The 15739-nt window shown below is 45.7% G+C and overlaps 1 protein-coding gene across 1 annotated transcript in view; it reads right to left on the bottom strand.

The window, feature by feature from the left end:
* The window catches only part of LOC103603565 (integrin alpha-9), a gene marked incomplete at its 3' end in the record, with an annotated part of 68488 nt that extends 53804 nt beyond the window's left edge, over positions 1-14684 (bottom strand). Inside the window, exons 1-3 of the mRNA XM_008588123.1 lie at positions 14557-14684; positions 13071-13177; positions 5568-5691 (exon numbers count right to left, since the gene is read on the bottom strand). Coding sequence (XP_008586345.1) covers positions 5568-5691; positions 13071-13177; positions 14557-14566 — 241 coding nt within the window. The remainder of the gene's footprint in view (positions 1-5567; positions 5692-13070; positions 13178-14556) is intronic.
* Positions 14685-15739: the final 1055 nt, after the last annotated feature.

Raw genomic sequence — 15739 nt, 5'->3', positions numbered from 1 at the left:
CTGCTGCAGTGCGCCGCTTGGGAAGCGCGGCGGCGCTCCCGCCGAGGGTTCGGATCCCGCATGCGGACCGGCCGCTCACTGGCTGAGCGAGGCGTGGGAGCAACATCGAGGGTTGCGATCCCATGGCTGGTCCCGGTCCGGTACGGGCGCGACACTGAGGGTTGCGATCCGTTGCCGGACACGAAAAAAGACAAAAAGGAAAAAAAAAAAACACTCACTTTTGGGGGAGGTAGGGTGACTGGCTAGTACAGGGATTGAACCCTGGACCTTGGTGTTATCAACACCACACTCTGACCACCTGAGCTAACTAGCTGGCCCCCATCTTGAACAATTTTGTTAATTTGCTAAGCTTCTCCCAGATTATTCCATACTTGTAAGGTCTGTCACAATAAAAAAGACTACTTGTTTACAGTCTCACTCCTGCCAAGCTCCAGCTTCTTGCCTCAGTGGGCTCAAGGGCAAAGGAGGAAAGAAATCTCTTTATCTTATCATACACACCAACTTAATTTGGGGGAGTCCTAAAATATCATGGCTTTGTTAACAGTAACTAACACTTTATAGTGATTGCTCTTTAATTTACAGTCTTCACCATGTTATTCCACTGAAGCTCTCATTTTCTCACACATTTTGATATAAAACAAACATCATATGGCAGTAATGATGCTGTTCTTGTATCAGACAGACTAAACTGACTTAAAAGGTATGCTCCATGGGTTTATTTTATGTCCTAAGTTCATTTTTATTTCCTATTCCCTCTACATTTTCTGGTACCAAACAGGTTATTCTAGTAGCCTTTTCCACCCAACCAGAAACAGGAAGTAGCTGAGAAGCCATGAGAAAAATGTCTTTGTGCAAAACCAAAGATGAATTATTTAAGAATCCAAAAGCTTGAGACATATTGGAAAGATGCTCACACACTTAGGGGGTTTTCTCAACCAAACCAACCCCAACATTCTGGAGAGAGCATAGTTGGCCCCCATGGAGACTCACAATGAGGCCACAATGACAGAAGAGTGGGTGGACTTTCTGAACACTTCCATCCAAGTTTCTCATGAGCTCCTCATGAAAACCTAAACAGGTAGATGCAGTGGAGGCAACACTCCACCGAGGGGCTGAGAGACAGGAGTGCAGAAGAGCAGGCTTCAACTGAGCCTCCGCAGCCCATCCACTTCTCCACAGGAAGCAACCAGAGGCAGCAGTCCCCTCCTTCCCTGCCCCACGCCCACCCCATGACCAACAGTAGATTCCCACCACCCCTCTCTTCCATGGCCTCAGAAAGCTGCAGATTCTATGCAAGTTTCAGGTTTTCCAATTGTAAAATGAAATCCAACTGTAAAATGAAAATTAATGCCACTGTGCACATGGATGCAGCTCGAGCCCTTAGGGGGAGGACCCAGCAGTACCCGCACTGGCAGGGAATCCTCTCCCCACACAGCCCTCCCACTTTTAAAACACCCTGTTCCTTCTCTGTTTTCTTCTGTAGATGAGGAACTTCTTGACAGCTGGAACTGTGTCACTCAGGTTTTGTCTATCAGGGTTTCACCTACTGAGTACTTAATAAGATTAAGTGGACTCTATTCCTGGTACATAAGTCAGTCACCCTGTGGTGATTCACAAACACTTGCTTAGCATATAGGACAGGAGTGTACAACACAGCATATGAGCATATACATATGCTTAGCATATAGTACATTAGCATATATATGCCAGATACTGTTCTAAGAACTTACAAGTATTAGGCTGGCAGGTTAGCTCAGCTGATTACAGCACAGTGTTATAACACCAAAGTCAAAGGTTCACAGCCCCTTACTGGCCAGTCACAAAAAAAAAAAACAAAAAAACCCCAACCTTACAAGTATTAACTCACTTAATCCTCTCTACAGGCCTTTGACATTAGGCACAGAGAAGTTAAACACCTCATCTGAGGTCACACTGATAATAAGTGGAAGTGACAGCACCAGGACTTGGACTCCGGCAGTCTGGGTCCACGGTTTGTGCTCCAGCCAACAATACTGTGGCTCTCCATTGTGTGGCAAAGCCACACCACCTTTCTGGACCTCAGTAAAGACAGAGGGCTGGTCTAGGTGATATCCGAAAGGTCCTGCCAAACTCTAAAATACTTCTGTTGTACTAACCACAATGTGATCCCCTACCTGGAACAGAGAGCTTCTGTCACTGAGTTTTTCACATTAAGAGAAAATAATAGCTGCCTTAAGAGCCACAGTAGGCTTAGTTTAGACAACAAAACAAGGAGGTGGAGATCCCCAAAGCCAACAGAGCACAGGCCAGAGCCCTCTAACTGTGGCCTGCACCCCCCACCTCCCTATCTAGTCTTCTAGAGAAACCTGAGCATCTGCCACCCCTCTCTCTTACAGGGCCAAGAACTACAGAAGCTTTCTGTTTAGTCCCCTATTTTTCTAAGGGGCTGCTCTTATACGCCAGTACACCCCACACCAGCCCCATCCCCTACTCCTCCCTGGGCCAATGAACGAGTTAGGATATGGAAGTGTGTGAGTGCCCATCAAGAAAAAGGATTGGGCACGGGCACAACCATTTTGCTAATTTACTTGCTGGCTCCATCTCGCCGTCATTAAGTCAAGGAATGATCAGAACAAAGAGCGATCCTGAGGCCTAAGCCCTTCCCACAGCCCCTGCTGCGTGAGGAATTGGGGTTCCTGAGACGTATCGGCCAGCTTTTGCCACATAGGAACCAGGAAATCTCCATGGCAAACAATAGCAAGTACTTCTTTCTCACTTGTACAACCTCAGATGGGCTGGGGTTCAGCTGGTCTAGTCGGGCTCGGCTGTGGGTCAGTCCGTCTGTCCTGCACTTCTCTCCTCTGAGACCAGTAGCTCTGCGGGACATTTTGCATGGTCAGAAGCACCAAGAGCGGTGGGCAGAAACCCACGATGCCTATAAGGCCTAGGCTCAATGCTCACACTCTCTCCTGAGAACCAGGGACACCTGGAGCAGACCTGAACACACCCTGCCACCAGGTCTGCCCTGCTTCCCTCGGCTCAGAGGCTTCCACGTTCCTGCCAAGCATCACACCAGAGCCAACAGTGAGGAGGAAGGGAAGACAGGCAGGGCCCGGCTTGCGAGTGCTGATGTCCAAAATGGTCACATTCCCCTCGCCTCATGATTCTATCTTTGGGATAGTTTGAACAGTCACCCTTTGTTGTTTTGAGGGGGTTGCTGACTGGCTATTATTTAATTCTCATTTTAATTGGAAACTCCAAAACACAAATGAACAGAAATGACCACTAACCACCGAGACACAGAATGGTTTGCTGAGTCAGATGCAAAGTTCAAAGCCCAGCTCTACCATTTACTGTTTGAGTGACCTTGGGCAGTTTACTTAACACTGAGTCTCAGCTTCCCCCTCGGTAACAGGAGAACGGCAACAGAGGCTGGCCATAGGGTGTCCCATGCCTCTCCCCTCAGCCCTTACCATTTCTGTGACTACCAACTGCCAGCACCCACATCTCTGTGCCTGGGGCCTTTCCCAGCCCCCCCACCCCCACACACAGGACAGGTGCCAGGTGGATAAACACCCCAGGCCCTCGGCCAGGACAACTCTGGGTGTGTGTCCCACACTGGCCCCCAGCATTCCCTACAGAGGCTGCGTCCCAGGTGCCCACAGTGGGAACTTGCTGGGTAGCACCCCCTTTCAGGGCTGCCTCCCTTCCCCTTCCCTCTTCCCTTTTCCCCCAGCCCCACCGGTATCTTCTAGAATAGCTTCCAAAATAAACTACTTATAATCAAACCCAAATTAAAAAAACAAACAAACAAACAAAAAAAAACCCACCTACTTTTCAGGGTTTTGGTGAAGATTAAATGAGAGAATGTGTAAAGTCCCCAGAGCGACCCCGGCCCACTGCTCACTCCACGACTGCTTAATAAAGAGCAGTCTAGAAGTGTGAGCCATGGTGGGTACAGGCACACAGGGACACTCGACCCCAGCTCCCTTTGCAAAGGGCTGTCCTTTTGCTTTCTCATGCTCGTGGTGGTGTGCAGAGAAATCACTGGGGACAGTATCATGTCCCTGTTTCACAGTCAGTCACCTTCTGGGAAAACCAATGTGCTGGTCCTATTGCATAACTAGGTTGGGTCAATGACCACTGCCTCCAGCACCACTGCCTCCAGCACCACTGCCTCCAGTCCTCTCGCTTTTCCCAGCCTGATAAGCAACCCAACGGGCCATTCTGGGGCGTCCCCTCTTCCACCTGGGGAAAGAAGAAGGATAAGCTGGGCAGCCAGGATGGTCTTGACATGTTATTTGTGTATCTGAAACCAACTATCCCTCCCTTCTTGACTGATTATATTACCATCTACTTTTAAGATGAAGTTTGTTTTTCCTTCTGACCAAGAGAGATAAACAGGGCCAGAGTTCAATTACTCCACATAACTCAGCCAGAGCTGATCAAATGCTGATACAGAGGGGTAAGAAAAAAAAAAAGAGTTTTGCCCTCACAGGAGAGGGTTTGTGCCACCTGCAGGAACCCTGCTGGTTCTTCTTTGGGAACCATTTCACAGAGCACCCTGATCAGGCCACCTGAGTTCCCAGAAGGGCACTGGAGGGTCCTCCATGAGGCAGAAAAATGCAGTGTCCAGACAGCATTTCTCAGAGCCCTCTTTGGTAGCCACAAAATGTGAAACCTGGAAAAACCCAGGGAGGCACAAAGGCAGTGTGGACACAGGGCAGTGACACTTCTGTCCAAACAAGTTGGGGGGAAATTAAAAATAAATAGTCCAGCACTCAGAGAGTCCCAGCTTACCTGGAATCAGGCTAAGAAAATCTGAGGGTACAAGTTCTCAAGCTGAAGAAGACAACAGTATTTTCTGAAACATTAAAGCTCAAATTCAATGGGCTAAACAGTGATTGATGCAATTGTGCTCAGTGCCTGGGCATTTGAAGGTTCTCAGCTAGAAGCCTGAGGGGACACATTTCCCTTCCTTTCCCAAGTGCCCCTTGGTGAGGAACTCTTAAAATGGTGTTGAGGATGCACCCAGTTCTCCGGCATCCACCCATTTTCCAGGCATGACATGACTGAATGATTGAGGGTGTCAAGTTTCTGTCTAGCTGTTGCTTTATGAATCTGGATCTTCTGTTCCCCCTGCCTGTGGACAGGACATTTGTCCACAGTGCAGCCAGGAGCTATGCAGGAGCTTAATAACCATCTGGGAGCCACACTGGGCTATTGAGATCATCTGGGCCAACCCTTGAATTTTCACATGAGGAAACTGAGGTACAGAGAGAGCAAATAAGTTTCCCAAGGCCACACAGCATCAGACAGTGCCAAGAAACCAAGGCATCTGTTTGATCACTTGGCTGAGGCTTGGTGAGTTTCGGTCTCTGAGACTTCACAAAGCTTGGTAAGCCAACTTTGCACTGCCTCTTACCTGGGCAGGGCCTTGGCACCAAGAGGCCGTTGGGAGCAAATAGTGCTGGCTTCTTAGCATTTGGAAAGCTGGGGGAGATGTTCTCTGGTGGTGCAGAGAGGGGTGGGAGCTGTTCAGAGTATGAGGTAGGTAAGGGGATAAGATAGAATCAATCTGCACTCACCTTCATAGCAAGGGATCAGCGTCCTGCCTTTGGCCTGGAGGTTGGACGGGATAATGTAGCAGAAGCCGTGGGGCAGGATGTGGTCTGTTTCATAGTAGATGTTCTTCCAGCGGTGGGCACAGGCCTAAAGGGACAGAGAGGTTGAGATTAAGGAAGCTGGCCCCAAGAGGTTACAAAGCAGACCCCTGGCAGTACCAGGTGGTTCCATGGGAGGAGAGAGAAGCAGAGGGGCCAGAAAGCACTCTTCTCTCCCACCCAGCCACACCTTCACACCAGACACTGCTCTGAGCATCAGAAAACCGTGTGAACACGATCAAGCCCCTGGGAGGCTACTGGGAGGAGACAGATAATAAACAAACATAGCACCAAATGAGAACTATAGCCAATACCAAGTATTGGGAAGAAAGGAAACAGGGTTATGGGACAGACAATCTGGGAGTAGGAGGGATGGTTTCCACCTGGAGGTCTGGGACAATGTACAGGATGATAAAGAGCTAAGCACCCTGAGCGCACAGGGAATGGTGTTCCAGGAGGATGGAAGGTCCAGACAGAGGGTCCTGGGGTGGTGGGAGCTTGGCACATGTGAGGGGATAAGGAGGCCGCCAGGGACAGACACATCCCTTGGCCAGCTTTCAGAAGCAGCATCTTAGCTCTGGGGTCAAACCCACAAAGAGATGCTGGAGGCAGGGCAGTTCTCACCAACAGGCGCCGGACAGGGGCCGGCTGCCAGAACATAGACCTGGCTCTTCCTTCGGCCCCACGGAACATGTCCCTGCCTCGCACTTGGACGTGACAGCGGCACCAGCTCTGTGTATCTCACCACAGCTGCCCATCACGCTGAGGGGCGACCTGCCCACTCAGAGCACACACCCTGCCCCACCCAGCCACTCCTCCTGAGTGGTCACCAATCACTCTGGTTACCAGCTCACTTCACTCTGGCCAAGGGATGCATTTTCTTAAAATACTACATTTTAAAATAATCAGTTTTTAACACCTTGATCTCCTTCAAATGCACTGTTTGTATAGGTTATAATGCTCAGTGTTCTTAAGGTTTACTTTTGACTTCATCTGCAACCCTGGAAGGTGGGCACAAGAGGTGTTCTGAGAATTCCCATATTCTGTATGGGAACACTGAGTATCAGAGGGTGCTTGGCCCAAGCCGCAGAGCTAGTAAGTGCTACAAACAGGGCCAGCATCCACGGTTTCTGAGTCTTCCTTGTATCCCTATAAAGCATTCTCCACCTTAAAACTCTTAATTCCTGTCTGAGAAGCCATCAAAACACACCCAGAGGCAGATCTGGTAGCTAGGTACAAGAGTACTTCAGAAAGTTCTTGTCAAGATTTGTATTATATTTTAATTCTATTTTCCATGAACTTTTAAAATTACCCTCATATTTATTGTCCTTATAGAGCACTTTACAGGTCCCAGGACACCTGAAATAACCACTCTGGGGTCAAACGGAATGCCCAAGGTCACCAAGTGAGGGAGGGGACTCTCCAGGGCCTGGCTTTCCCTGAGGTCATTCTATTATATGATCACTGCCTTCTCAGCTGTCTGCTCATCATCCCTTCACGCCAACTGCCACCAGGGCCCTTCACAAGGCCACTCTGTCCAAAGGCAAAAGAGGACATGCTCAGAATGATTCTCAAAAATGAGCTTGCCCACACTCTGTCTTGCCTCTTGTCATAGGCATTAAGCTACAGAAAGCAATCTACTGTTACTCCTTCTATTGCAAACCACCTTCATTCTTCCTCAATTGGTACTTTAATTTTAAAATAGCACACTTCTCAACAGATTGACATGATATGGAACAAGGAACTATAAAAATATATCACTACATGGATAATCAGTCCATACTGCTAAGTAACTAATTTTTTTTTTCAGTTCTGACTCAATTCTAGTAGCTTGCAAACTTGAATAGCTTCTTATCATCTAATTGGTGGGTAAATATTTTCATTTACAGACTTAGCAAAACCCTTGGATTCAAGGGTTTACTATGTTTGATCGTATTTCTGGGACATAAAAAGAGGCAGATGTTTATCATGGTGCTGTCTGACAGCCAGCTGCACACTGACACTTAGGAGGACTTGCTGCATTTAACTTCTAGTTTATTGCCTCATTTTTTAAGTGCCATAAACTATTTAACGGGTGATCTTGAGAATTCCTAGAAGATCCAAATACTGCATTTCACATTTCACACCAAACTAAACTAAAATTAAGGCATTCTTGGAGGTCAGAGGTCAAAGCATCAAAGGCAGGATCCATATAGGAAAACAATGAAAAGTATCTCTGAATATGAATCATAGAAAGAAAAAGACTGTGTTTAGCCCTGACTATCATCACATACACACACGTCAATCTGACCCCTATGTTAAAAACAAAAAAAATTCCCAGGGACTGTCTCCAAAGCATTAGCAACTCCATCAATCTCTCCGAATGAGTTCTGTTGTGAGGGAGGAATGGGGACAGAGCAGGGAAGAACAGGAAAGGAGAACATTCTCTGGAATCGGCAAGGCGTGCTCAAACTCAGACTTCAAATAATCATAAGAAAGGGGGAGGAGGGCCTAGCACCACCCCAAATCTTAGAATCTGGCATATTTCAAGTTATAAGGACTGTTTTTCCTCCCAAAAGAATAAAGAGAGGAAGAAAATGAAAAAATTTATTTCAAAGGCCTTTTTTGTTGTATGGAAACAGCACGTCCTTCCTGGGTGGGTTGGGTACTGGGCCTCTCAGGGTAGCTCGGCCACAAAGCCATGTCAGTCCCCACCCCACCACTCCAACACATGCATTCATCATATACAGATGGCCAAAGCCGAAGTCCACTGAGACTGCTGAGAACAGTGGTGTAGGGTGCAGGATCAAAGACAGGCTGTGATGCCACAGAACTCCCCCAGAGAAGCTCCAGACCAAGGGAGGAGGGAGGGGACTTCAATGGAGAGGCACCGGGAGGGAGCTCTGGGGTGCTAGGAATGTTGTTCTGAGGATGTTCACCCAATTCAAATTTACCAAGGTGTACGTACACTGATTACTTACGCACTTTTCTGCATGTGTGTTATAGCTCAATAAAAAGTTCACACACACAAAAATCAGGAAACAGCAACAGAAGTAAATGCAAAAATGTATCCTGTGGCTTTGAAAAAAATGGACAGATGGGAAGTGGTGAACACAGAGGGACAGCCCTGATGTATAGAAAGGAAACAGCAAAGAGATAGCGCTGGAGAACACTGTTCCCACCCAGAAATAATCTAGAAGCTTAAACTATTTGTTGTCTGAGCCTTGGCAACTCTGATGAAAAGGGGAGACATCAGACTTGAACATATCGAGTTGCCCTCCAAGGTCTGAGAGAAGCAGTCAATGCCTATGCTGTGTTTGTTCAGTGGCTACCATGAGAAGTGACTTTTCCCCCTATTTTGTAAAGCATTATCTCCATGCTGGGAGTGCAGGGTAAGAATGTGATAAGGCAGGGGGGCTTGCCCCTAATCCTGATGCTGTGTTTACAGCCCATATCATTTGTTTGTTCCCTGAAAAAAACTGGAAACCACAATGTCCATCGAGCCAAGATGGGCAGGTACTAAGCCAGGGTCAGCCTGACGTGCAGGGTCTTGCCAGAGCTGGTTGCTGGGTCCATGGTCCAAATAATGCCATTTGTCATTGAGACACTTCACCCCATGTCAGAGCTTTCAAATTCTCCATCTGTTCTTTACTTTGAAATCAGCACCAGATGTCACTTTCAAAAGAGCCTCTCCCTCTTCAAACCCAACCGTAGAATCCAATTTTATGCTCCTTGGGGATACAGGTCTCATGCCTACACCCCCAGGCACCTCCTGAGTTCTCAGAATGTGCATGAGCACACACACATCCTTCCTATTTTTAATTTTAAAATAAATACGCACCTCCCAGAAAGCTTTGACAGGTAGAACTGAGACATTAAAGAAGCAAATGAATATGAGTTCTCTAAAATGTAAATGTGGACTAGGTGGCCACTCACTGTACTTTACTGTCACCTGTCATTTCCAAGGGGACTTTTACAGCCTGGTGTAAAGGAGCCTTTTGCCTGGTGTTTCCATCAACCACTTAGAATCAGCCACCAAGAAAACATGGCAACTAATTTGATTTCTAATTGTTTTAACATTGACACTGAGTCTCCATATTATTCAAACACACTTCGAGACACCATTCCTTAGAGAGACGTCCTCCAGGCACTGACACTGAAAGGAGGTAGAAGATTTGGTATCGGTCCCCATAAAAAAGGACCCAAACACACAAAATAAAATATACACACAACATAAGGTAACATGCAATGTCAAATTCCTAATGACACAAAAGATACTAAGCTTGTTCCAGACAGCCAAGGACAGAAGGGAGCAGGAACAGAGGGGATTTAGGACAAGCCTTTCTGAGCAAGACAGCACATGTGTAAAAAGCCATGAGGACAACTAACAACAACAACAAAATCCAATTTAAAAGTAGGCAAAGGATTAAATAGACATTTCTCCAAAGAAGATGTACAATTGATCAACAAGCATATGAAAAGATGCTCAATATCACTAATCATTAGGAAAATGTAAATCAGAACCACAAAGAGATATCACCTCACACACATTAGGATGGCTACTATAAAAAAAAAAAAAAAAAAAACAGAAAATAGCAAGTATTAGAGAAGATGTGGAGAAGCTGGAAACCCTTGTGTACTCTTGGTGGGAATGCAAAATGGTACAGCCACTTTGGAAAACAAGTGATTTCCTCAAAATATTAACAACAGAACTACCATATGATCCAGCAATTGCACTTCTGGGTATATATCAAAAAGAATTGCAAACAGGATCTCAAAGAGATATCTGCACTCCCACACTCTTTGCAACATTATCCACAATAGCCAAGAGCTGGAAGCAACTAAACACCCACCGATGGATGAATGGATAAAGAAAATGCGCTATATACACACAATGGCATATTATGCAGCCTTTAAAAAGAAGGAAATCCTGTCATGTGCTACAACATAGATGAACCTACAGGACATTATGCAAAGTGAAATAAGCCAGTCATAAAAGGACAAATACTGCATGATTCCATTTATGCAAGATCTAAAGTAGGCAAACTCTTAGAAAGAGAAATTAGAGCGGTGGCTGTCAGGGAGTGAGCGGGGAGAGGCAAAGGGGGAGTTCTTCAATGGACAGTTTCAGTTTTACAAGATGAAAACGTTCTAGAGATTTGTTGCACAACAACGTACATGTAGTTAGCACTATTGTACTGTACACTTAAAAATGGTGAAGATGGTAAATTTTATGTTTTTGACCACAGTTGGGGTGGGGGGGGGCGGCATGAGGAAAGCAGATGCTGCCAGATGCCGCCCTCTTTCTCCAGCACCCACATCAAGCTGCCTACTGAACGAGTGATGCCATCACTGTGTAAAACATAAGAAAAACAGCTCTGCACGCAATTAAATTAGACAGGACTACCCGCGAGACCATTATCCACAAAGGCTCCAACTACGCCTTCTTGGCTTCCTTTGCCAAATCTTCCCCTGTCCTCACTGCTGTTCGTGTCCCCGAGATGACGCCTTCTTGACACTGACTCACAGAACCCTTTGTCTTTCCTCTGGAAATAAGTTCTCAGCCACACAGAGGGTACCCCTGGGTGGGGAGGGGAAACATTTTCACAGGCGCACACTCTGGCTCTAGGCTTGATGGCCGTGAGAGCATTTTGTGCTGTGCAGCCGCCAGGCCCCCGCCTCCTCTCTGTTTGTCCTGAATCTCAACCTCAGGCCACCCTTTGATTTATAGAGAGGTCAGCTTCTTCTCTTTCTTTCCCTGGAATGGCAGGCAAGCATTCTCATCCTTCTGGGGCCGAGTCATCGAGTCAGGGTCAGGCCACCAGACCTGGAGGAATGTGGAGGCTTGGAGAGGGTCCAGGGCCTGTGCAACAGTGATTAAAGGACTGGAAACCAAGGCAAATGGCGGGCCTGGTGGAACCCACAACAGGGGCCAGTAGGGAGGCCCCGCGATGCTGGTGACAGCATCCAGCTGCTTCCTCCCTCCCCCAAGGGGCCCATCAAGGAGGAGATGCTTAATTGTGCTGAGGAGGGTAGAATTCAGATGAACAACTTCCACCATGAAGGAGCTTAACACAAAAGTGGGCTCCTCAGAGAGGGGACAGAAACATTTTGCCTAGATCGTCAAGGAAAACCTGTCTCCCCTGGGATAATATATACATAAATATATAAAAATATACTCAGCTTTACAGCATGCAGCCCAAGGACAGCCCTCAGTGAGTGGCAGCTAGTATTATTTTCCCTTCTTGATCTTATGCTTTTATAACAAAAATCATCAGAGAACTTCCCAGAAAATCCCATGGTGGTTCTCTCAGTGGGGACAGAGACACTGACTGGGAAGTAGCAAAGGAACTTTCTGGGGTGTTAGCAGTGGGGAAACATGAGTTTGTGTATGAAAAAAATTCACCACATGCTTATAGTTGCACATGTTAAGTACCTTAGTGTCACATTTCAATGGAAAAGAGAAAGGAAAAAATAGACAAAAGCAAAACCTCTGTAGCACTTAGAAATTCTTTCTTCTGCTGAGTCCAGCAGAACATTCTGCAATGATGGAAATGCCGTCACTCTGCACTTCCCAGTACACTATCCAGCAGCCATGAGTGGTTGTTGAGTATCTGAAATGTGACTAATGTAACTGAAAAACTGAATTTTTAATTTAATTTCGATAAACGTAAATAACTACATGTGGCTGGTGGTTGCTTTATTGATCCGTGCAGCTCTAGGATATCAAGCACCTCAAAGGCAAGGATTTCTTTCTTTGTTTCTCCCTCAAAGTATTTAACAAATCAGAATACCTCACATGCACTTCAGAAGTCAAATAAATGACTAATTAAAAATAACTTGTATTACATCATGTAGGAATGAACTACTGGCACACAACATGGATTAATTTCACAAATATTATTTTGAGTGAAAGAGCCTCATGCAAAAGAGCTTGTGCTGTAGAATTCCAGTTATACGAAGTTCTAGAAAAAGCAAAAATAATGTATGGTAATACACCTCATAGCAGAGGTTCCCTCGGGTGGGAGGAGTTGACTGGAAAGGGATGTCAGGGAACTTTTTGGGATGATGGAAATATTTTATATCTTGGTTGGGGGGTGGAGGGTTACACAGGTATCTGCAATTGTTAAAACCCAAACTGTAATCTTAAGATTTGTGTATTTTATGTAAATCATATCTCGACTTAAAAAGACACACACAAAAAATTAGTTAATGAATGAGATTTACAGAGCACTTTTTCAATGGCCACATCTCAGCACCCTGGGACAGACATTAGTAACATTTGACAGATAAAGAAAATAAAAAGGTAAGTCATTTGTCTAGGCTGTAGTACAGAATGGGCAACCTCAAAGGCATGCCCTTGTCACCACGCCATCCAGCTTTCCTAACAAACCAGTGGCTCATTCTCATAGTGTCACCCCTCCCCCCTGGCACTCTCGGAGGCCTTACCAACACGCGGCCATCGGCCTTGGGCTGCCGGGCCAGGCTCACCCCCATCCACTCTTCATCCCGGTCTTCCCGGCAGGTCTTTCCACAGGATGCACCCCGATTCTTCGCTGGAGGAAAAAGAGAAAAGGCCAGATTTGGGTTGAGCAATGAAGTATTGCCGGCTGCTTTTCAAAGGGTGGTTCACGGCCCAAATTTTTGTTAGCCATGAGGAAATAAGACACTTGTAACAAAATGTAAATCAACTCCATCACTATGTACCCTGTTTAATTCAGCCAACTACTTTTTATATAGCAAGACTTTCTGGATGAAGGAAGCAGGGCATTGATTTATGTTCTGAAGCAAGCTCCTTCATTTGTTATGTGCCAGTAACAAACAATTCACAAACCAGTCATTTTGAGCAGTGCTAGAGAACACCACAGACACCTCTCCTTCTCTGCTAGAGAAACTTATAACAACTCTTTATTTTAAAAATAATAATAATTAGAAGATCTTGATAGAAAAGGACTTTGAGGACTTAAAGTAATAATTAGAATAGAACAGCTCCTATTTATTGAGAACCTACTGTGTGCCAAGCACAATTCTGTGTACTCATCTCTATTGTCTCACTTAATCTTCTCATGGCAATCCTTGTGAGGTACATATTCTACATACAGGTGAGGAAACTGAGTCCCAAGAAGCTACAGGACATTCCCAACAAGTCCTATCTGGGCTTTAAACCCAGGCAGATCCATCTGATACCAAAGACGTACAAGGTTACTTCAAAAAGGTCATGGAAAAATAAAATTAAAAGATAATACAAAACCTTCCACAAACTTTTTGAAGGACCCTCCTATTTTCCACTAGACCAAAGTAAGCTTTTAAAAACATCCATTCAATCATCTTTCCCTACCTAAAACATAAAACCTAAAATGGATTTTAACGGCCTTCCCCCCGTTCACAGAATAAAATGCCATCGCCTTACCCTGGCCTGCTCACCCTGCGTGATCCAGCCCCGGCCTGCCTTGCCAACCTCCTCCACTTCTGCTGCCCCTGCTCACACAGCAGCTACACTGCCCTGGCTCTGTACTTCAAAATGGTGCACCTCTGCTTGGAGGGTCTGTCTCCTGTACCTGCCCAGCTAACTGTGCATCCTTCCAGTGTGTGGAAAGGTGCCCAGAGAGGCCTCTCCTGACCCTTCAATCTGGATTAGACTGAATACCCACCTTCCCTCTGGTCTTATCTCACTCAATTATTTGTTTTAATGTCTCTTTTGCCCACTAATTTACAAAGCTCAGGATGGCAGGATCCGTGTTTGTTTTGTTCACCAGTGTACTTCAGGGTTTAATAATGAATAGGTACTCAATACATATTTGCTGGAGGGAGGGAAGGAAGACGGGATGGATGGATGGACAGATGAGTGGGTGAATGATCAAGCCACGCTGAGAAGAAAGGAGCCAAGTGTGAGGGTGCAGAACGCACTTCCACCTTGGCAGTAATGTCCACCCACCTCGAGCCATGTCCAGTTCTGTGCATCTCCGGTCAGGGTTGGTGTGGACACGGCACTTGAACACAGCCCCAGGGGACTTCACTGAAGTGCTGTATTTGGAATCTGCCTTTGGTGCACCCACAAGGACCCTGCACATCAAAAAGAAAGGGCATTCTGTCACAAGCCAGTACTAGGAAAGAGGCAGAAGATGGTTAAATCCTTCCCCAGCCATGGGTGGGCTGTGTGAACGCTCGCTGGGAAACCATGTCATTATACTGTGCTTGAGGGAGAGCAACTGGGAGAAAGGTCCCACAGCAAATCTGTTACATCTTCTCCAGGCACATTAAAAGCTTAAGGGACAGTTGGGAACACTTACAACCAAAGGTTCCTATCCAGAATCTATGAAAGAAAAAAAAAAAAACTTCTACAAATCGATAAGAAAAATACAGACAAACCAGTAGAACAATGGGCCAAAGGCTTGAACAGATACATCACAAAAGAAGATAGTCAGATGGCCAATAAACACATGAAAAGGTGATCAACTGTATTAGTTATCAGAGAAACCCAAATGATATACCACTTCATATCAACTAGAAAGCTAAGCCAAAAGACTGAAAATAAGTGCTGACAAGGATGGAGAGCAACTAGAATCCCTCATTTACTGCTGGTGGGAGTGTAAACTGTTAAAACTACTGGGAAAAACTATTCGACAGTTTCTAATAAAGCTGAACGTGTATCCTTATGACCCAGTAATTCCATTTCTAGCAATATACGCAATAGAAAGGCATATACATTTTACCAGAAGACATGTACAAAATGTTCACAGCCGAATATACAAAAGCCAAAAACAAGAAGAAAATCAAAGGCCCATCACTGCTAAGTGAATAAGTAAATCATGTATAGGAATGCAATAGAATTCTATACAGCAATGAAAATCAATGAACAATAATCAGCTGCAACCACATAGGTGAATCTCACAAGTAAAACAGTGAGAAAAAGATGCCAGGTACAATAGCACACTCACTGTCCAATTCCATTTATTTGCAGTGCAAAAGCAGGCTAAATTTAACTATGGTATTAGAGATCAGGATAATGATTACCTCTGGGGGAGGAGGAAGGGGTATTGTAATTAGAAAGAGGGGCTTCTCGAGGTGCTGATAATGTTCTATTTTTCAACCTGAGTGGCGTTTACACAAATCTGTGA

Source organism: Galeopterus variegatus, unplaced genomic scaffold (assembly GCF_000696425.1).
Source record: "Galeopterus variegatus unplaced genomic scaffold, G_variegatus-3.0.2 Scaffold4677, whole genome shotgun sequence".
NCBI classification, from domain to species: domain Eukaryota; kingdom Metazoa; phylum Chordata; class Mammalia; order Dermoptera; family Cynocephalidae; genus Galeopterus; species Galeopterus variegatus.
Note: the sequence above shows the minus strand (reverse complement) of the source record. Positions and strands in the feature narration are given on the sequence as shown.